Source organism: Suillus fuscotomentosus (genome assembly GCF_016647785.1).
Source record: "Suillus fuscotomentosus strain FC203 chromosome Unknown F5891scaffold_47, whole genome shotgun sequence".
Taxonomy (NCBI): Eukaryota; Fungi; Basidiomycota; class Agaricomycetes; order Boletales; family Suillaceae; genus Suillus; species Suillus fuscotomentosus.
This window is the reverse complement of record NW_024539559.1, coordinates 363178-382916: the sequence shown is the minus strand read 5'-3', so window position 1 is coordinate 382916 and position 19739 is coordinate 363178. Positions and strand designations below refer to the sequence as shown.

Below are 19739 nucleotides of genomic sequence, written 5' to 3'. Positions count from 1 at the left end.
CTTTCAAGCTTCAAGATCACTACACCGACGTCGATAATCTTCAATCATTTTTTTCAGTGCTTCCAACAATGAGCAGACGTGGAAATAATGTTCGGGGACCTACATCTGCATTGACTGAGTTTCTTCGGGTATGTTTCGGTCCCCCTAAAACATTTGCATCGCTTCAATAAAATTTTGTTAACAGGAGTTAGGTATAAATCCTGCTACCATTGCTCGTCGAGTGGCTACCCAGAATCAGCCTGAGAGCCAGTCACAAGATCAATCTGTAGCTGGTCCGAGTAACTCTGGGGATAACCCGGAAGATGTTCCAGAAGAAGAGCAACCGAAGGAAAGTGCTCCCCAGGCGTCGAATGGCCGACGTGGTCGAGGCAGGGTAAATCGTTCATATGAAAGTCTTTCATTGTTGAATTGACTCTTTGGTTGAATAAGAACACTGGCTATGCCTCAGACGAGCTCGACGAGCCTGCGGAAGAATCTCCTGTCAAAAAACGGAAGGGTACAAAGGGCCGAGCGACGGCCGTCACAAAAGCCAAGGCCAAGAAGAAAGCGAAAGACGATGGTGAATATGAAAGCTCCTCTGAGGACGAATACCGGGCAATGTCGAAGAATCTCTGGTCAGTGGGGGGAAACGGTGGTCCCAAACCTCCAGCTGGGAGCTTCGAAACCTGCGCGAGATGCGAAAAGCAGTTCACTGTGGTATGATTTTGTTTCACTCAGAATACACATGGCTTAACATTGCGTGTAGACAAAGTATACTATGGCAGCAAATCCGCCTCCTGGCTATCTCTGCCACCACTGTGCCAAGGCTTCTGGTACTGACCCTTTCAAGAAGCCCGTAGTCCCTCGCAAACGCGTTAATGTCACGGAAAAACGGGATGTTATCAGTTATCAGGAACGCCGTTCTCCGTCTCTTGCGGCAATATGTATCGAGGTGGGCCATTAATAACCTTTCATTGTCAAGACGACTGAGCTTTCATGGCACAGCTTATCAGCCGCTACATTAACGATGTGGAAGCTTTGGGTGATATAGGTGCCGTGAACATGGATGAAATTGCGAAAGCCCTCTCTAAGAACCGTGGTCTGTGAGTGATGAGTATGGGATACTTCTCGGAGATTCTCACAGCAGAACGACAGCACTCCTGAGAATGCACATTTGTTCTATGATGTGCTCAACAAGAAGCTAAGGTTCTATGATGCAACTAGTATGTTTCACTATCCTTCTGCTCGTACCGGTTCACCCAAGCCTTTTTGTTCAGATTTGACTCCAGACGCATTGACAACCCTCGCTTCCCTCAACCCCAACTTGACTCACTTACATCTTGATTATTGCGGGCGTCTCACATCGCCCGTCCTTTTAACTTTTTCCACTTCAATGCCGCAGTTGACTTCCCTGACACTCCTTGGCCCATTCCTCGTACGGGCAGAAGCCTGGATCGAATTCCTCAAGGCTATGTCAGGCTTGCGAGTGTTCAAGATTACGCAAAGTCCAAGATTCGACTTAGAATGCATGCAGACATTCGCAGATAGCTGCAAAAATATCGGAGAGCTTTCATTGAGGGAAATTGGTTTGATGGACAACGAGTTTGCGGATCCTTTATGCTCTCTACCGCCATTGAGAGTACTAGATTTGGCGTTTCCAGGAATAGGCATAGATGAAGACGGCTGGATGAAGATCATAGAAAAGCACGGGAGCACTCTTGAAACACTTGATACCTCAAAACATGAAGGATTCACTGACCATGTCCTCCAGGAGAGTGTCAGGAAATACTCCCGTATCTTGTTCGAATTAAAACTGGACGAGTGTCTTAGTCTCACTGATGAAGGCGTGGCGCAATTCTTTGGCAACTGGGCTTATCCCATATCCGCTCTGAAAGATGAAGGCGACGATATGGATGTGGACGCTGACCCTGTGGAAGTCAGTCTCACATCCCTCGAACCATTTACGCCAAATCCACCGTTGCGCGTACTGTCTCTTGCCCGAAATCAAGAGCTCTCAAGTGCGGCACTCGCAGCTGCCATCGTACACTCTGCTCAGTCGCTCACGTGGTTGAGTGTGAATGGACTACGCAGCGCTTCCTCTGAAGCACTTGCACAACTCAAGAGGGCGAAGGAACTGCGCTACCTAGATGCTGGGTGGTGTCGGGAGCTAGATGATTTTGTGATGAAAGATGTTGTCAGCAGCGTGCATGAAGTTGAACGAGATTAAGGTGTGGGGATGTAGTCGCGTAAGGGGTGTTGGTTGGGGTGTGAAGGTGAGCCAAGAAGCTTCGTTTACGTATCTGCAAACTGATCTGACTTCACAGAGAGCCATAAAGGTTCATGGGATAGAACCGAGCGGGGGCATGTAAAAATATCGCGTGGTTACTTGGTGCAGCATTGCATGTACATGCTTGAGATGGTGTAGTTATTTACAGGTTTTTCGGCCGCCTTTTTCTTGTTGAGTACACTGAAACCTGCTTTCATTACTGACAGACAAGCCAATGACCATCTGATATTTTGATGTGGCGATTCGCAGGCAGTTCATGAGGCCCGTTTCAGAGTATTGATATATAATTTGGTAACAGATTAAAAACACGCGGCGTACTGTGGAGATTCGCTGCCATACCCTCGCACGAAAAGCGGCGCCAAGCCCATCAAGCATCTTGCTGCAAAGCACTCACAAATTTGACGGCATTTGAGCTATCTTTTCATTTCCGAGTTCGTCGGTTGCTCCTCGACATTTAACGTTCAACTTTGACGGTGAAAATGTGCATCTCAACCATCATGGGAGGGCTCGTGCACTCGGAGGTATGTGTTTTATCTCGAACTCTATGTACTTTCACAAAGCGCAGCAACAGGAATCTCTCTCCATTCTGCTTGCCCCACCAGACACTCAGGCCGCTGCGATGCCAGAGCATGTGGAACTGTACAATGGCTCAGGGCGCATACCTTCAGAGATTGATCCACCAGTTGGAGCACTGTATGAAGATGAAGATCATTGTCAGTGAGTAATCATCCCCATGGTGGGATCTCTCCCCCTCATCTCCACCATCTGATAGAGGATCTGGACCCAAGCTCTGTGTAGCGTTCGTCGGAATGGGATCGCAACACCCAGCCATGGGTCGTCAGCTCGCGGAAAGATACCCTCCATTCCTTGCTTCCATCAAGGAAAACGATAGGATCCTGATGGAGGTATATGGCCAGCCATCGTTATTGGACCGCACAGGCCTCTTCATTCCGGGCGCCGAGTGCTCACTGAACGCCAGTGGTACCTGGTCGTTAAATGATATCATTCTATCATTTGCATACGTACAAATCGCCTTGTGGGATCTCATTCGCAATTTGGGATTCAAAGCAAATTTCGTTATTGGCACAAGGTATTTAATCGCATCGATCAGAAGTTGAAGATGTTATTAAATGGGCGTTCAGTATAGGGGAGATAGTGATGGGTTACGCGGCAGGCCATTACGATAGATCAACTGCGATCGGGATTGCTGCGGCCTTCGCTACTACCATGTCTGAAGTCGAGGGAAACGGTGCCACCATCTTTGTCGCCGTCAGTCCACGGCAAGCACGGATCATCATCGATGACGTGCTGCTTCAAGCAGGGGCAACATCCGGCCTCTGGATTTCATCCTTTCATTCTCCACATGCCGTTGCCATCGCTGGCACCCATCCCCTCATAGACGCCTTATTTGCTTTCCTAAGCAACTCCAAGACCTTCTCAGATATATTTGCATTGCGGCTCCCTCAGCTTGGGTGTGCATTCCACACACCATTGATGGAACCAATAGAGGGACCGTTCAAGGCAGCACTGGAGAATCTAGACCTAGACCGAAAGTCGGATGGGGGAACACGCGAAGTGCGAGTGATGTCCACCACTGACGGTGCTTGGCTCAATAGGCCGCTTGATAGCGACTACTTCTGGGACAATGTTCTCCGCCCAACGAGATTTGGGGACATCGTGCAGAAGCTTGTTCATGAAGAGGGCGAGAATATCATTATCCTGGAGATCGCTGCTCACCCAGCAATGAAAACTTGCGTAGAACAATGCGGAGCTCGTTATGTCGGGCTAATCCGACGCCCTGCCCCGGACTCCTTGATTGATGGATCAAATGAATGTATTCAGCTTCTTGAAGCGGTCCAGCATCTTTACGATGCTGGGTTCAGGAGCGCACTCTCGCTAGGGGTGTTTGAACATGCCCTTCGACTCCTTCGTACCGGTAAATAGGTTGCATGATTAGTTGTAGACATGGTGACTCGACTCACCATATTTTTGGCGATTGACGCTGATATAGCTGCCTCCTAGATGAAAGAGTTTAGGGGAGTGTGTTGTCCAAGTGTGTCGTCCAAACTATAACGCAAACTCGCTAATACTGGGTATATTCACGCTCGGATCCAGCCATCTAATGTACATCCAAATTTTGGAGTAAGAATATGCTTCTGGCTTTGCATTGAACCTGTGTTGACCGCAATTCGCTGGATCAAAGGTCCGGATAGCTACCATGGCTACTACTTGTACCCGTGGGTTGTTTCAGACTCAATGTAAAAACGGGATATGAGGACAGGAACAGGAACTAGTGGGAAGGAACGAATAAGTGCACTGTTTAAATCGTGACTTTTCCCTGGGTCAACTAGTACTGAACTCACGCTGCCAGAGTATCCTCGGAACTGGACTTGTCGGCAGCCGCTGATTGTGATCCAATGCAGATTGAGAGATATCTACTTGAGAAACACACGACATCAACTGAAGACGAAAGTGCCTCCCCGGGATCATCATTTGGTGTCCATACCTATGGGTGCTGGCGCACTGAACGCTGGACGCGTAGCCTGAGGGGGTAGTAGTACGAGGGACTAGAGCTAGTACATTGTTGTAGACTCGTAACCAGTCTTGACTACGTCTTTGAAATGTTGAAAGCTTTGCTATGCGTCTACACCACACTGGCTGGGAACTTCAGTACGACCTGATTGTAATTGCACGTTAATGAATTATTCAGGGATCCACTAGGCATATATGTCATTCATCAGTAATGGATGACTTTTTCTTTCTTTCTCGACATCAATTAGAGTATCGATCCTCATAATCTGACATAATAATCGCCTCCAGGGCACCGAGTTCGCGCACCGCCATGACATTCTGTTAAAAAGTTAGCTGAAGCACACAACATGACGTGAATCAAACGAGATGAATGTGGTATCCAAGGCTCGAAAGTCGTCGCACAGATACAACAGAAAGCAAATAATAATAAATGATAAAATAAAAACGCGCACACTCACATCTACCAATTCGTTGGGCACAGCATTCAGCGCCAACTGGCTCCACCGCGCCAGTCCAGGCAAAAGGCCTGCCAACCGTATCTTTATCTCCTCCTTCATTTCCTCTTCCACAGTCAAATCAATCGGATTGGTCGCTGACAGCCCATCTGGGAAGTTTGTCGAGTTCGAGTCTACGAACACCTTCGCCCGCAGTCCGTCGACCAGCACTATCGTGGCGCGGTCGAGCGCAGCGCTAAGGGCATAAGCAAAATCTGGGCCGGACAGATATGCTCTGGTCTGCGAGAGGAGGGAAGAGAATATTGGATCATTGAACTCGGCGCGAGATTGCGAGGTCGGAGGTGGGGACGTTGTATTTGGGGCAGGTCGGCTGGAGGATGGCGATGGGAAAGAGGAGGGAATAGATGAGGGAGGAGTTGGAAAGATACCTGCACGAGGGGTGGGACCGGCAATCGGTGGAGAGTCATTGCTGTCGCGTAACGATGAAATGGAAGAACCAGGGAGGGGTGAAAATTTAGAGGGGACTTGGGAGAGAGCACCACCTTGTGCAAGTACGTGGGCTGTTGTTTCTGGAGTCGATGGAAGGAGAGAGCCAACAAAGCTAAGTGGTAGAGTGAGTCAATGAACCCGGCCGTGAGGCAGCGAGAGGGACTCTACTCACCGGCCAGGTATGCTTGCTCTATCGTCACCTGTACCGTCCCGCTCAACGCGTCGTCGAACATCAAGGATCAGTACGTGGAGCTCAGAAGGTGACAATTTTGTCTTGAGAGATACTCTGACATTAAGAAATTAGTAAAATACGCGTATACGCCTACCTGAAGAATATACATACCCCTCAAAGACGGCTTCGACACTACCTTTCACTCTTGCGGCTATATCCTTCCATCCAACGTGTAGTATCCACCAGCTAAGTGTCAAGAACCGCATCTCAGCATCGTCTGATACGCCTTCCACCTCTTCATCCCAGTCCTCTTGACCTGCAGACCATGCTGGCCATATCATCTCCACGTCAACAATACGAGATACAGCCTCACGGAAGATGAGACCAGAGAGTGTAGGTGATGCCTCGCGGATGCGTTCGGCGCGTTCGGCGGAAAGGACCGAGGTTATGTAGCGTTCACGTGCTAGAAGAGCCAGCTGTATGCTTGTGAGGAGGGACAGCAAAGTGGTGGTATAGAGTGTCGTCAGTGTACGTGTTAATGCTGATATATTGTGTGAGCAAATTGTAAGGGATACTGGATATGACAATGTACTTAATATTTTTACTTCCTTCCATAATTGTGCTTTCGTTCGGGTGCTACTTTCACTCATGGAGGAAGCCATGGAAGCCTTTTGTTCCTAGTTTGCGCATAAATAGAGTTTTTCAATTCCGGATCCGAGAAGCTCACATGAAAAGGGGCACCAGGGTTGTAGCTCAGTGAAGAACTAGCGGTGGTAATTGAGTCAGATAGTTGACTACCAGCCGAGGCAAGGAACTCGTGAGGTAGCTGTAGCTGCTCACTCGCACTCCTGTGTGATGAGACGCTCGAAAAGCGATCGACCCAACTGTCTGTTGAAGCTGCCATATTCGATGTCTCTCCATCAATGCCTGAATAGGACGACAATGACACAGACCCAGCATCCGAGCGCATATCTGAGGTGGAACTAGCTTCGGATTCGGAATGAGACTCTGGATGTTGAAAGCGAGATTGAGGACGGGACATGCGTGACAGAGATTGAAGCTCGTTGGTAAGTGACTCGACATCCATCTCCTCGAGGATTTGCTCAGCCAGTGTAGGAATAAGTGCCATAACAGTAAAACACGCATCATCATGAGTACTCTGAAAGCGTCTTCGAAGTCTAATAACAATGAATGAGCAGGTAAGTCAGTAACCTTTGACAAAGTCGGCGAACATACGCCTCTCGAGCAGCTCTGCTTCTGACAACCTTTTCTTTGACTTCCTCCAGTCTCTCGTTAACATAACAGCTCACAGCATAGGCTCCACATAGAACAGCCGATGTCCCGAATAGCCCACGACGCCGGTCGTACACGTATTTCCTTGCAGCGTCGAACATGAGGTCACTGGAGGAAAGTTATGGATGATGTAAGCATTGGGGTAGTCCTCATGATTCCAGTCTCACTTATCTCCGCAACATCCTATGGTTGGAGTTCAACACCTCTAACACCTTGCAGGCACATAATATTGGCACTGAAGCCAACCTCAAATTTTGATTGAACAGTAATTTATTATGCTGGTGTTCATTGAACCCACGAGGCTTTTGATGTTCAAAGCTTACAACTGTGACAAGACCAATACGCCGTATGTAATTCAATGGTACGTCATATTCAGTGTTCGAAATGCCCCTCTATTACAAGTTCTCCATTGCTCAAGCGGCGGGGAATTCTGTTCAGAAGTAACATTTCGGCCAATCAGCAACGAACTATTTTATATCGTACATCAACCACGCTATCGGGAACATGACTTACTGCTGCGTCTTGCGACTTAGAATTGATGTAAATGCTTGACATTTATGAATTAATCCATTCGAGACCTGTGAGTGTTGGAGAAATTGTGCAAAGCAAACTATTCATACTCGCTCTTCTCAGGTTCTAGTGTCTCCATCAACAACACTTTTCTTGAGAGAAACCTTGCGGCAGTCAGTAGTTCCGCATATACTATCGTCATTCGCGCTGACAGACAAAGATGCTATCAAAGCAGTAACAATAGCAAGGATATTAAAGAAACGCATTGTGATATTCGGTATGGGGAGCACTAAATACGAAGGGAAAAATTGCTGGCTTCTATACCCTGACACTAGCACTCTGGGCACGACTTCATGGTGGATTTAGGCAGAACGTACCATCCGAAGAGACGTCATTTGCGTGCCAGCGGACCTCGAACCTGATATCGACAACAGCTGTACGTATTTGCGATCTGTCGTGCGTCAGAGCTAAAAATTCCCGTCCCGTAGGATGCTGGACTTTTATACATGGCCGATGTTACTGGCTCTCGCTGTTACAGTGTTATGCAGAACTTTTCAGAGCCATGTGTAAGCTCGTTGCTTACCTGAGTTCTCATAATCAGCATAAATACTGTCCGCGATAAACAAAGCGTGCTTTGTTTATCACTGCCTTTTGGCGTAACGGTTAAGGCCTAAGGGACGACAGTCTTGACCACTTACACTTACTTCTACATTGCTCCTTTGTATCGCTTCTGAAAACCCACGATCTTGTCTCGTTTACTCCATTCGATCCGCTTAGTGTTTCCCGCCACTCCCTGGCGGGTTTCCACCATGTTCCGCCAATGTATGTGATTCCGTGACCATGATCTCGTCTACCACTGCTGCAGGCACTAGTCCCTTGTCAGCACGCGTTCGCTATTCCAGCCGGTTCCGCCAGATCGGTTTCGGCAGATGCGGCAGAATGTCAAACTACAGGGTATCACGTTGAATGGTGTTCTAATAAAAACTCATCTAGAAAATATGCAAGATAGACGATAGTGATAGGGGGAGCAAAAGGCCAGACTGCTCATTAATTCAGTCTATCAAGTGTTCGTTCTTCTAATGCCTCCATTGCTCAAGCAGCACTGAATTCAGCATCTCGGTCAAACCAGCAATGAACTGCCTGAGTATCGTGCATCAACCACACTGTACCAACGCGTTACCAGAGAAACGACTCACTGTTGCGACTTGCCACAGCTTTCCACTCCGGTTTGATTTATGACGTATTAACACAAAGGAATAGAAATGAGTCCTACAACGCCGGTGAGCCTTGAGGAATACTGAATGCGAGCTACTCATACTCACACTACCGGCGATGTATATCTCCTTACATGTCTGACCAGGGCAGCATTTATCAGTCAATGCGCACAAAGTTGGGCATGCATTGACAAATGCAGACGCTGTCAAAGCGGCCACAACGGCGAAGACGGAGGAAAAATGCATGGTGCGATGCGACACAGGGTCAATAAAGGTGGGTGGGAACAGTAGGAAGACTACTGCTTTATAAATGTCGCGTTCAGGACTCTATGACTCTGGTTTGGGTAGAACCTATTATCCAAATAGAGGTAATCTGCATGCCAGCAGGCCTCAAATTTGACTTGCTCTGTCACCGATATCATGAGCGTAGGAATTTGCACGCTGCCGTGCTCTGAAGTTGTCTCACTATACATAGAGTCTTAAAGCTCTCCAAGTCCAAATCGCAAACGGTATGGCCACCGCATCGCCCAGCATACTAGTCTCGTCGATTATGATGTGATGATCGCTCGCCTTGGTGAATTCAGTCGTACGCCAGCTGGTGTTCACAAGGTTTGCCTCTACTATTGTTGTCTGTTGATATTTTCTTTTCGGTCGACACGTCAAGAAGAATCTTTTCCGTTCCCTGAGAAACCGGTGGAAAATCTGGTATCCTAACGATAATCACACTGCAGAACAGTGAAGTCAATTTTTAGTGGTGATTTCGAATGTCAAACGAATTCCAATCGTCAATTTGATAAGGGCTGCCGACGCACCTTCTTCGCACACGATAGAGGCTTCGGCAGAATGCAACCTTGAAACAAGATGCCACCGTTCAATAGCAGCTTGATAGCGATGGTGTCATGTAAATGGCACGCATTAGGGCATCTACGGCATTCAAACCCAAATATGAACCTGCGGGGCTACAACCAAGGCGAGAGACCGAGGAAGCGCTCAGGCCTGGACTCCGAGGTACAACTCATTATCTTGTGAAATGGAAAGAATGCTTACGATAACGATCGCACCCTTAAGTACGCTGTACCCTTCGTAGACGTCTTCCCTCATTACGTGACGTGGGAGCCCTGCGTCGTTGAGAGTGAGCAGGAACTAGGACGAAAATGCACCTCTGAGGTCGATGTACAGAAGCTTTACTCTGTCCTCAAACGCGGGAAATTGGTCCTGACCTACGACAGCATCGATTTCTGCCTGTGCACATGTATCTCGCGATAAAGCAGAATTAAAAACGTCAGGAATGATGCTGTTTGTTCATGTCAATGATTGTTTAAAATTTACATGAGGCAGGGTGCAAAAGATACCTTACGGTGTCAGCTCTGCATAGATCCCCACTACTATGTACACCACGAGGTAATATCTTCGTGTTTTGGGCAGACTGTACACACATCTTCTGGAAGAATCTGTTCTGAAATGAAGGAATGCGTATAACTGTCACTTTGTTGATCAGCGGCGACAATGGGTTAGGAACTGAACGGCATCTGGCAGCCCGAGCACGGGTCCGAGAGGCACAGAACGATTAGCCGTCCGGCCGTATTACTAGTCACGGTCCCGCACTAACTCCGCGTTAATTCATCCCGATTTCGAGCACGCCCTTCACCATATCTCCTACCCTTGAAAATACTTGACACCATGCTCACATCGGTGCGCATCGCCTTTCCCGCTCCTTTCGAGATCTCCATATCTATCTCCCTACCCGTTAATGGCTCAATCTCCCTCGGAGTAACGAATGAAGTCAAGGATGAATTTTCGACCACCAAGGTCACAAAGTTGTAGCAAGCGAACGCTAGTATCCCCTAGATCGCATCTTGTTCATCAGGAACCACTTCAACAAATATCTGGCGACTTTGTCGTACAAGAAAACAATCTAGGATCTTCCACATCGGGTCCGAACGATGTGCTCATTCATCTGATATGGGCGCTTGAACTCCTTTCCACAGCCTGCACAGACAGCCTTAATCTTCCCCTCATGCACCTCTTTGACATGACGACCGAGATTATCCTTCTTGACGAGTGCCAAGCACCCGTGCCAGGTGCATTTTACTTTGCCCTTTGCTTGGATGGGGACAGACAGTTGCGCAGCAGGCTCATAGACAGAATCCAATGTGCCACAGAGCGATAAATCTAGGGATACATTGTAAGTGTTTCTGTTGAATGATAGTGAATTGACCGTGGCGATGATTCTCACCCTCTAACGACGATGCCGTGACACGCGGGTCATAGAATGCTGAACAGGCCTCAGAGTACATGTTGTACCGAGGCTGAGTTAGGGGATGTTGAACAATCGGCCCATAGTCGGCAGAAGTGCGAGCGCCGTGGGGTAACAAGCCTGTACACAGTAAGTGTTTAAATAAAAATTTTGGCTGCAAATACAGCAACTTACCTTGGGGGGGACCTGTACCCTCTGACAGCGATCCCGTAACCCCGAACGACGTTCCATGAGGTGCAAACTGTGGCACGAGGCAGCGGTCGTGCGAAGGTCCAAACGATGCAATGACATTGAGACTATCGAGTTCAGCTTGAGAGTCGACGGTGCTATCACGTCCACCCGAATCCTCCATTGTGACATCTGACTGGTAGTTACCAAGGAGATTCATCAAGACGCTGCGGATCTGCTGGATTTCCTCATGCACACGACGCTCTAAGCTGTCGAGGCGGTCGAGGCGCTGGAGACATGACTCCAGGACTAGTCTCGTTGAATGTTGGTCAGGGGCCTGCCCTGGCCACGAGGACAATGGGTTTTGTAGTGTTGATCTAGATGAAATTTTGGTGCGCTCGTGTCTTTTTCTACGATGTGCGCGCAAGTTATCCATCTGTAGACTCTAGGTGACAAGTAAAGCAATGCAAATGCTGGAGAATTCTGTTATCCTTTGTGAGAGTTGGGAAATTGAACACAAAATGAAACATCGCCCCGACACCTTTATATTACATGTCCATAACGCGTCTGGCAGGCGTAATCTGGATTACTCCGAGTAAGCGCTTCCAACTAGTCCGGTTGCCTCATGTTGTATGGAAATTAATTGGTTAGTCTTCCAGGAAATGAATGATCGCTTGCCACCTTGAATCTTATCAACTTGACAGCTGCCTATCATGGATACAGATCGTTTTCCCGCCATGCGCAGCCCACTTGCTTCTAGGCGACGGTCAAGGATGTGGGTGAAAAATCCGTGCGCTGTCACTGGACGACTCCATTGCAGCGACTACCTCCAGAAATTCTCAACCAAGACCTAGATTGAAGGCATCATTTAGGGTACTCATGCTTCTTGATATTAAAAGGGGCAGCCCTGTTCTTGCAAATATAGGGGCACACAAGGATCCCGCATTCCATCAACGCAATCACGCTAGATTCCACTGGCGCCAATTGGTTCACCGTGTGGTCTTTACCGTAATGCCACCCGCCATAGAATTTACTTTCCCTTGGCACTTTAATTAACTTCGCTGGGCGCCTCTCATCACGATGTACAGCCAACTCTGCTTTGTAGTACGTACTTTGAATAAAAACGTTTTTATCCTCATCGATACTTCCCTCATCATGCATGTAATTAATTGTGGTGTCTTTCCGGATCCCAACAGATGCATATCTCTGCAGTGCTTCAAGTTATGCTTTATTTTGTATAGATTCATTCTCCGTCTTGAGAAGTATCGTATATTAACAGATAGGCTGACGCCGGCACATAGTATCGGTTGGACGCCATTCCGCCATTGTGATGATAGACGTGAGAGGTTTCACTAGGCATACTGGGCTTTGCCTACACCTGGGAGATCCGGAATATGAATGCCATTTCATGAAAGTGGGATTTAGCTTACTTTGGTACAATTCAAAAACGACGCAGTTACGAGATTAAAGACCAACAGAAGCTTTTACGACGGTTATGGGGTGCTGTCGTATTTGGCAGGACTTGATGCCAGGATGATCCGTCGAGCATCTACAAAGAGAAAAAGGTATTGAACCAAACGCATAGATGATACCGCATACAGGAATGACATCGTGTTCGCAGTGCCAGTCTCCACGCGTCCGAATCCATCGACATCTATAAATATGTTCCGAATCGCCGATGTTATGTTAGTACTGGTGCGTACTCTTAGACTGGGAAAGGAAGAAAACGTATATGAGTGCTCGTGCGCGGATACTGAGGAGGGGCAACAAGCAGGAAGCATCAATCATCAATCGGCGTCGTACTAAAAGCATCAAAATGGGTATTGGGTTTCAAAATTCGCTGATCATCATATCGCAAACTACGCACTGCACAAAAATATTCTGCGATTTTAGTTAGGTGTTCTCTAGTGTTTATAGAATACAACTGTGAAGATCCTATAGAAAACATCGAGCAGTTGTGTTCACAATAAATCATCCATTGAAATATGTCACACCACTGAATGTTAATGATTGTAATGCTACAATCTATATACTTTGTCAAACAGGACAAAAACTATGTGAAAACAATCTCTGTCCTTATACAAATGATGCTTACCACTGCGATTTCTATATCATGATTGAGTGAGGGCAGAACCATGTTATCAGTGAAGTTGTTGAAAGAGTGGATGCTGCACCGTGACCATAGTGCAGCATCAATTATAATCTCCGCTCAAAAACTGTACATCGAGTAAACAGGGGAGGTGTATCTTATAGCAGCCAGATGGGGTCATCACTCACCAGCGCAATGACCTGGACTGTGAGTTTAATCCTCGTTGGTATATATCCTACATCCAGTCTTTGATTATACACTTTTGTGAACATACTCACTTTCAATCTATTACTATCATATCCTTTCCACTTAATGCACATACTACATTTAGATTTACTTACTGTGGATAGCTGGTCTATATAATGTACATGCACGAATCCGTAGAATCTTTGATTTCCTTCGAACGCTCGTTCAGATATCGATATTCAAAATTCTGCCGAGCGTACCGTTGCGGAGCTATAAAACTCCAGTGTGACATTGCTGTGACAAATTTTGAAACAGCATATCCAGTCCCTGCCAAACTGACATCGCACAACCGGATTCCTTCCGCCGCTCGAACATCATCGCAAAAAAAATCAGATTTCACCTGGGTGTGATAGAGCACGATTTTTCCCACAGGTCTGTCAAGAAGCGGAAAAAAAAAACCTCTTGACGAGTGTGCTACGCTTCAAACATTGAAAACCTTTGAAAAACCCCGCCAGTGATAGTAAGTGCAAAGTTTGTCAACTGCTTCGCAATCTTCCGAGTCGCCTTCATTTCCGAGCCATCATACCATCATTTACCTACCACTATTCTCCAGGCGCCGGTCTTTGCTGACCGTTCACGAATCATACAAGTTCCTGTTCGTGGACCGCCCATATGCACATGGTCTCCCTCAGCTCGTGGGCTGATATAGGTCGAACTTGGGTACGTTTCATACGCTTCAGCCACCTCATTCATAACATCTCTTTTTGTTTGATGTCTGGTATAGTCTGCAGTCGGAGCCGCTGCCTTCCGTGATTCCATCTTATCAACATTACAACATTACAACTCATCACCGCTAACGACATTCGCAGAACAATCAAGATGTCCACTTCCATAAGCGCCAATACATGAACGCAACTACCATGGACAGTATCCGCAGGGAGACCTTTCTACCCACCCTCAAGGTCAGTCCCTCTTTTTTCCGTCGAGTACCTTCGACTAGAACCATCATGCAACCTTGCAACAGCTTATCGTGTTGTCCACCCGTCCCAGCTACCTTTCAATAGTGAACTGGTCACGCATTTCTCAGTGGCCATGAGCTCTCTGGCAGTCCGAACTTCTTCGACATTCTTCGACACGCTCTAATCACACCACCGGGTTGAACTGCTAGATCGCTGTCAAGTACCAGTGCATACTTGTGTGTCCCTTCCGTCGACGCATCTGTCAAATCCAAAAATAGGTTCTCGATGACCTCGACAGGGTTACATCCATCTAGGCTCAAGAATCTGGTCTGACATGCTGACAGGCGCATGCAGAATCGATCACTCCCTGTCGTTTATGCTGGCAGATTCGGGTATCATGCTCCTGCCGATGATTGTCTAGCGCTGCCAGTGGGAGGAGGGGTAGGAGCAGAGGCGCAACTCGGATGTCGAGCAGCGCGAATTCCTAGAAACTCCTCACAGAACCATTTTTGTATTTCTACTTCAATCCAATTCATTTTCACTTATATGAATTTTCATCCACGAAGCAGATTTGCAAATCATCGTAACCAGGTCCGGCTTAGAACGCAAATATCTAACCCACTCCTTACTCGCCCCTCTGAGTTTGGGTTCAAACGGTCACCTTTTTCTACTCTGGCTTGTAGAGATTCGCACATTTGGCATTCATCGCATATGGTATACCAGTACTTACTAGCGCTGACTCTGCGACGATCCTATCTGGTTGTTTTCAAGTTGACGCAGTGAATGCAAATGCATACCGAGCAATCAATTAATTATGGTTCAAACGTTTTGAACGTTCATGAAGCCCATACCATATCCAACACATGCATTAACACGGAGTCTCTCCCACGTCTGATGGACTTTGTGCTGCCGAATGACCTGATTTTGATACTCCGTCTAAACTCCGTCCAAACACTTTCAAGTCGATTGGCGGCTGGCGCTAAATGATTCATCTTTGCGCAAATCACATCCCTTCCTTGGCCATGTACCTTTTGGAGTTGAGTATCACCGTGGGTCAAAGACCGATCAGAGATCGTCACTAGCATGCTTCAACTTAGCGGTACGCTCTCCCTCCGCGTTATTTACCTGTACAAGAAGTCATCATATTGAATCTTAGTATTTGTATTGGTGCGCATTGCCTAAGTTCATGTGCTCTTGAGAGCTCCATACCTGGGTGCTCTCACCACTTTACTTTTGACAAATCTACTCGAGATCAGTACTTTCTTCATTCGGCCCGACAGATATGGTCCCTCAACATATAAGGGCGCGCGAACTTCTTTCCACAGCCAACGCAGACAGCCTTGACTTTACGCCGATGCACCTCATTTACGTGACGAGTGAGATTATCCTTCTTGACAGTTCTTGAGCATCCGGGCCAGATGCAATTCACTTTATGTTGGCTCGGGCTGCCCTGCGCAATGGGAAGACGTGGTTGTTGGTCGTGACTTGTTGAAGACTCGGACAAGGTCTTCCCATCGGAGTACGTGTCATACTGAGGCAGGAGCCCGAGTACACCAAGCCCATAGCTGACGACACCAGGGGTGCCATCGGGCAACAGGTCTGGTCATATACGGTAAGCATTCTAAGGAAAGGTTGTGCATATTGCGAACTTACTTTGGGGAATTGTACCTATGGAAAGACCCTCCGCCAGGGTACTAGTACCAAATCCTAAAGGACCGTACTTGAGGTCTGAAAATTGTCCCGGGAATGCTGGTGGCTCTGCCAAGACGGAGAACTCTGGTGGAGTCGACGACGGTGGAACGGCATTGAGCTCGAACGCAAGTGGCATGATGATCTGAGGCTCATCATTGACGATTGCCTGGGAGTCCATGTCACCATCCAATGTGCCTTCACCCCCCACTATGGTGATTTCTGATTGAACGGTGACAAGTAGCTCTGTGATGCGGGTGCGGATTTCCAGAATTCCTTGTAAACACAGTCCATCCTATCATGGACTCGGTCAAGACATTCGAGACACGATTTTAGGCTTGATCTCGTTGAATCTTGATCAGGGACATCCCCCGACCATGAAGACGACGTCAGCTGGGGGGTTGGTAGTGACGATTCAGGCCTTGAATGTACATCCATGGTAAGCTCATGCTCTGATCTCGAATATACGAAGCGTGGAACGAGTTCACCTTTGCAGATACATGCTCGTTTTAAAACCTCGAGTTGCGGGTTCTGGATGGCACGGGAAGTTGTATGAATGTAAGAGAATGCAAGACTGTTGCCTTTTTATTCCCATTATTCCGCAAACTGAATTTTGATTATAGCACCATGGCAGTCAACGTAACCCAATACTGCGTACGGCTACTCCTTCCAAGCCTAAAATGGAACTTGTCGAAACCTTGACTGGTCACGTAAAGTTACACCGTGCTCGCAAAAATCACGGTGGCAGTCTTGAGCTCAGGGCGGGCCCGCACAGCGAAAGACACAGGCACAAATATAAAAGAAATTTGGATCGACTTCCGGTTGTAGTACGGTACATGGCGCTCATAAAGGGCCATGTGTCATTAAGTTAGAAACTAATATTGTGTGTGATGTTTCTAGGCAAGAGCCATGCGATAGGGGGAAGAATTTCATGTATTTCGTAGTCTAGTATGGTCCGCCGTCACCCGAACGGCCAGCCCTTCGAAAAGTTCAATCCGAATAACCGATGACCCTATGCTACGTGTATAAGGTGATTGTGCACAGTTGTGCACGTAAAACTTCCTGTGCATTTGAATGCTGGTCACTGGGTCGACATATCAACATACGAACGTTTCAGATGTGCCGCAGGATGAAAAGAGAGTAGACCACCTACCCCAAACCTCGTAGCCATCCTTAACAATTATAAGCGTGAAACGGTCGATTCCGCAAAACCAATTCGCATCCCCTTATGTGCATGCCCCACCTGAGCACCACATGTACTCTCGTAAGGCTCAAGTTTACGGTACTCAGATCTCGCAACTGTATGCAATTAGCCATGACGTAAAACCTGTTCCCGTCTTCACTGGCGACGTCACACAACTGTATGTTGGGTTTAGAGTGCCATAGTGACATAGATACACATTCTCCTAAACTGTTCCGAGAAAACCGCTTGAAACTTCGGAATGTACGGTACAGTCCGAATTACGTTGGCTTGCCAATTCAAATTCGTGAACTTTAGCACAACGTTTTCAGCGTTTAGAATTTGAACAAAATAAGAATAACTTTTTACGCTGCACAGAATCCCTGAGGATGAGCTTACTAAGAATTTACATTCGAGGTCCGGATTGAAATCCGCCGAGACCGTCTTCGCGGTTAGAGCATGCTGTTGAGAAGACTCCATGGCGCGGGTTTGCATTTGAATTTGAGGAATAGATGACTGTACTCACGCAGGAATGTCCTGTCTCGAATGATTCTCGGCATCCCACACCCTTGCTATTCCATCGTTTAGCAAATTCACTCAGCCACCAACACTACATCTTGACTCTAAGAGAAAAACAACACTTCACCAACGTTCCAGGCGAACACCTCTCTCGGTATCCAAATACTCTTATCCCCATCAGGGGACAACATTGTGTTTACTTACGGTGTGCCATCCCCGTCTCGCTAATCTTGCCCTATCTGGTCACCACTACTCGAATCAAGTTCCACACCCGCAAGTCGCCGAATGAACAAGCGAAGATGATCCGATGTTCGTCTGGCAGGTCCACACTTCTGGCAGGGCGTTCGTTATTGCTGATATCCCATCGGGCGCTGCAGTACGTGATTGTCACCCAAAGTGTGCAGCTAAAAACGCGTCGAACCAATGTTTGCCCAAAAGTTAAACAGTGGCCCACAGAGGGGTGCCGCGTCCAGTAGATAAATGAACAGTGGCCAAGACGATGCGACAAAGAGCACGAGGTGCGTATTTGTATAACCAAAGCATATGCTGCGCAGCCCGAGACGAACGGGTCGGAAGTTAAACAGCCAGTGATGCCGTGACTACATGCGTGTGAAAATTGCCATCGGCATCCAGTGGGGACCTCTCCAGGTAAGTCGGAAGGACAAGACGGCCAAGTCGTAACTTGAAGACGGAGCCCTGATAGATAGCAAATTGTATGGCGGGTGTATCTTGAAGTCGGCGCCATCAAACAAGAAACTTTTTGCGCAAAGATCCCGAAAACTTGACAGATCCATGATGAAGCCAAATCAGGAATGTACCGGCGGTGCTTGCTAATTAGGTGAGAAAAAACCTTACAGCAGCTGCATGGTATGTCTCCCCGAAAACGTGTCAGCGACTGTCAATCAGTAAACCCGGTGGTGAGACTCACATATTCCCAGCCGAGGCGCTCTTTCCTGGACATGACGTTGTATAGTATCCCTCTCGAGGATATTCCCCATTGATCTGCAAACTGAATTTTGATTATAGGACCACGTAACCCAATACTGCACCAATACTGCGTGGCACGGGCTGACTCGCTCTAAGATCTCAAGCTTCAAGGCGGAACTTATCGAGTCGAGACCTTGTCGTAAATTCATTTCTGTCGCATAAAATACGGTGGCAGCTCAGCGCTCAGGCCTCAGGGATGGGCTCGCACAGCGAAAGACACGGGCAGGAAATTGGAGCGCTTTTGACTCGGTTGCAGTGAATCTGGTCATAACGGGGCCATATGTCACTAAGTTGGAAATTAATATTATGTGACGTTTCTAGGGAAGAGGCATGGTGACGCATGGATCGAGATGAAGTTGCCGGTTCATGCACAATGGCCATGGCCCGTCACCCGAACGGCCAGGGGTCCAATCTGAATAACCGACCCTATGCTAGGTTATTTGTACACATTTGTATACTGGTAGACATGTCAACATATGAACATTTCAAATGTGCTGCAGGATCAAATTTAAGAGTAGACTAGCACACCCCAAACCTTGTAACCATCCTTCACATATATGAGCACGAAACGGTTGATTCCACGGAACCAATTCGCGTCCCACAATCTTGTGGGCAGTGGTCATCGGGGGTCATGTCAAGCCAACGTCGACGCTGCGATTTCGTCCACCAAGGTGGCCTTGTAAGCAAATACCAGCATCCCCTAATAGATCGTGTATTATTCATAAAGAACCACACCAACAATTAATTGAGTAGGGCTTATAATACCACAACCAT

General features: G+C 47.5%; 6 protein-coding genes across 6 annotated transcripts; 2 read left to right on the top strand and 4 right to left on the bottom strand.

Moving 5' to 3' along the window:
* Positions 1 to 19: 19 nt before the first annotated feature.
* On the top strand, positions 20 to 2507 carry F5891DRAFT_1049280 (RNI-like protein). The gene is given in 9 exon segments (XM_041362414.1): positions 20 to 128; positions 185 to 373; positions 430 to 696; positions 746 to 931; positions 985 to 1082; positions 1135 to 1202; positions 1257 to 2173; positions 2193 to 2252; positions 2304 to 2507. The coding sequence occupies 9 exon segments, from the start codon at positions 69 to 71 to the stop codon at positions 2346 to 2348; spliced, it is 1890 nt and encodes a 629-aa protein (XP_041222969.1). The 5' UTR covers positions 20 to 68; the 3' UTR covers positions 2349 to 2507.
* Positions 2508 to 3004: 497 nt separating this feature from the next.
* F5891DRAFT_536473 (acyl transferase/acyl hydrolase/lysophospholipase) lies at positions 3005 to 4444 on the top strand. Its single transcript, XM_041372161.1, has 2 exons — positions 3005 to 3356; positions 3409 to 4444. The coding sequence occupies exons 1-2, from the start codon at positions 3076 to 3078 to the stop codon at positions 4208 to 4210; spliced, it is 1083 nt and encodes a 360-aa protein (XP_041222968.1). The 5' UTR covers positions 3005 to 3075; the 3' UTR covers positions 4211 to 4444.
* A 407-nt stretch (positions 4445 to 4851) lies between these two features.
* F5891DRAFT_1049277 (Peroxin-3-domain-containing protein) lies at positions 4852 to 7316 on the bottom strand. The gene is made up of 7 exons (XM_041362413.1): positions 7151 to 7316; positions 6642 to 7092; positions 6507 to 6591; positions 6086 to 6455; positions 5915 to 6028; positions 5257 to 5854; positions 4852 to 5116 (listed from the first exon to the last, which is right to left on the bottom strand). The coding sequence occupies exons 1-7, from the start codon at positions 7306 to 7308 to the stop codon at positions 5039 to 5041; spliced, it is 1854 nt and encodes a 617-aa protein (XP_041222967.1). The 5' UTR covers positions 7309 to 7316; the 3' UTR covers positions 4852 to 5038.
* Positions 7317 to 9936: 2620 nt separating this feature from the next.
* Positions 9937 to 10179, bottom strand: F5891DRAFT_932634 (uncharacterized protein; the record flags this gene model as incomplete). Its single annotated transcript, XM_041373987.1, has 2 exons — positions 9937 to 10049; positions 10092 to 10179. Coding segments are annotated over 2 exons (201 nt in total), but the record flags the coding sequence as incomplete, so codon positions are not given.
* A 667-nt stretch (positions 10180 to 10846) lies between these two features.
* F5891DRAFT_1280132 (uncharacterized protein) lies at positions 10847 to 11792 on the bottom strand (the record flags this gene model as incomplete). Its single annotated transcript, XM_041370395.1, has 3 exons — positions 10847 to 11103; positions 11168 to 11308; positions 11363 to 11792. 3 exons carry the CDS (start codon positions 11790 to 11792, stop codon positions 10847 to 10849), a joined length of 828 nt encoding a protein of 275 aa, XP_041222965.1.
* A 3790-nt stretch (positions 11793 to 15582) lies between these two features.
* Positions 15583 to 17253, bottom strand: F5891DRAFT_1049240 (uncharacterized protein). Its single transcript, XM_041362412.1, has 5 exons — positions 16906 to 17253; positions 16586 to 16810; positions 16271 to 16523; positions 15747 to 16189; positions 15583 to 15689 (listed from the first exon to the last, which is right to left on the bottom strand). The coding sequence occupies exons 1-4, from the start codon at positions 16906 to 16908 to the stop codon at positions 15855 to 15857; spliced, it is 816 nt and encodes a 271-aa protein (XP_041222964.1). The 5' UTR covers positions 16909 to 17253; the 3' UTR covers positions 15583 to 15689; positions 15747 to 15854.
* Positions 17254 to 19739: the final 2486 nt, after the last annotated feature.

Bases quoted from the DNA above. Each gene is read 5' to 3' on its own strand.
- F5891DRAFT_1049280 (XM_041362414.1), top strand. From the start codon at position 69: ATGAGCAGACGTGGAAATAATGTTCGGGGACCTACATCTGCATTGACT. The intron at 374-429 runs GTAAATCGTTCA...TGGTTGAATAAG, and splicing joins GCCGACGTGGTCGAGGCAGG to AACACTGGCTATGCCTCAGA. The intron at 932-984 runs GTGGGCCATTAA...TTCATGGCACAG, and splicing joins TTGCGGCAATATGTATCGAG to CTTATCAGCCGCTACATTAA.
- F5891DRAFT_536473 (XM_041372161.1), top strand. From the start codon at position 3,076: ATGGGATCGCAACACCCAGCCATGGGTCGTCAGCTCGCGGAAAGATAC. The intron at 3,357-3,408 runs GTATTTAATCGC...ATGGGCGTTCAG, and splicing joins AATTTCGTTATTGGCACAAG to TATAGGGGAGATAGTGATGG.
- F5891DRAFT_1049277 (XM_041362413.1), bottom strand. From the start codon at position 7,308: ATGTTCGACGCTGCAAGGAAATACGTGTACGACCGGCGTCGTGGGCTA. The intron at 6,456-6,506 runs GTACATTGTCAT...ACAATATATCAG, and splicing joins GAAGGAAGTAAAAATATTAA to CATTAACACGTACACTGACG. The intron at 6,029-6,085 runs GTATGTATATTC...TCTTAATGTCAG, and splicing joins GTCGAAGCCGTCTTTGAGGG to AGTATCTCTCAAGACAAAAT.
- F5891DRAFT_1049240 (XM_041362412.1), bottom strand. The intron at 16,524-16,585 runs GTCCATGATAGG...CGCATCACAGAG, and splicing joins GTCTCGAATGTCTTGACCGA to CTACTTGTCACCGTTCAATC. The intron at 16,190-16,270 runs GTCTTTCCATAG...GTATATGACCAG, and splicing joins TACTAGTACCCTGGCGGAGG to ACCTGTTGCCCGATGGCACC.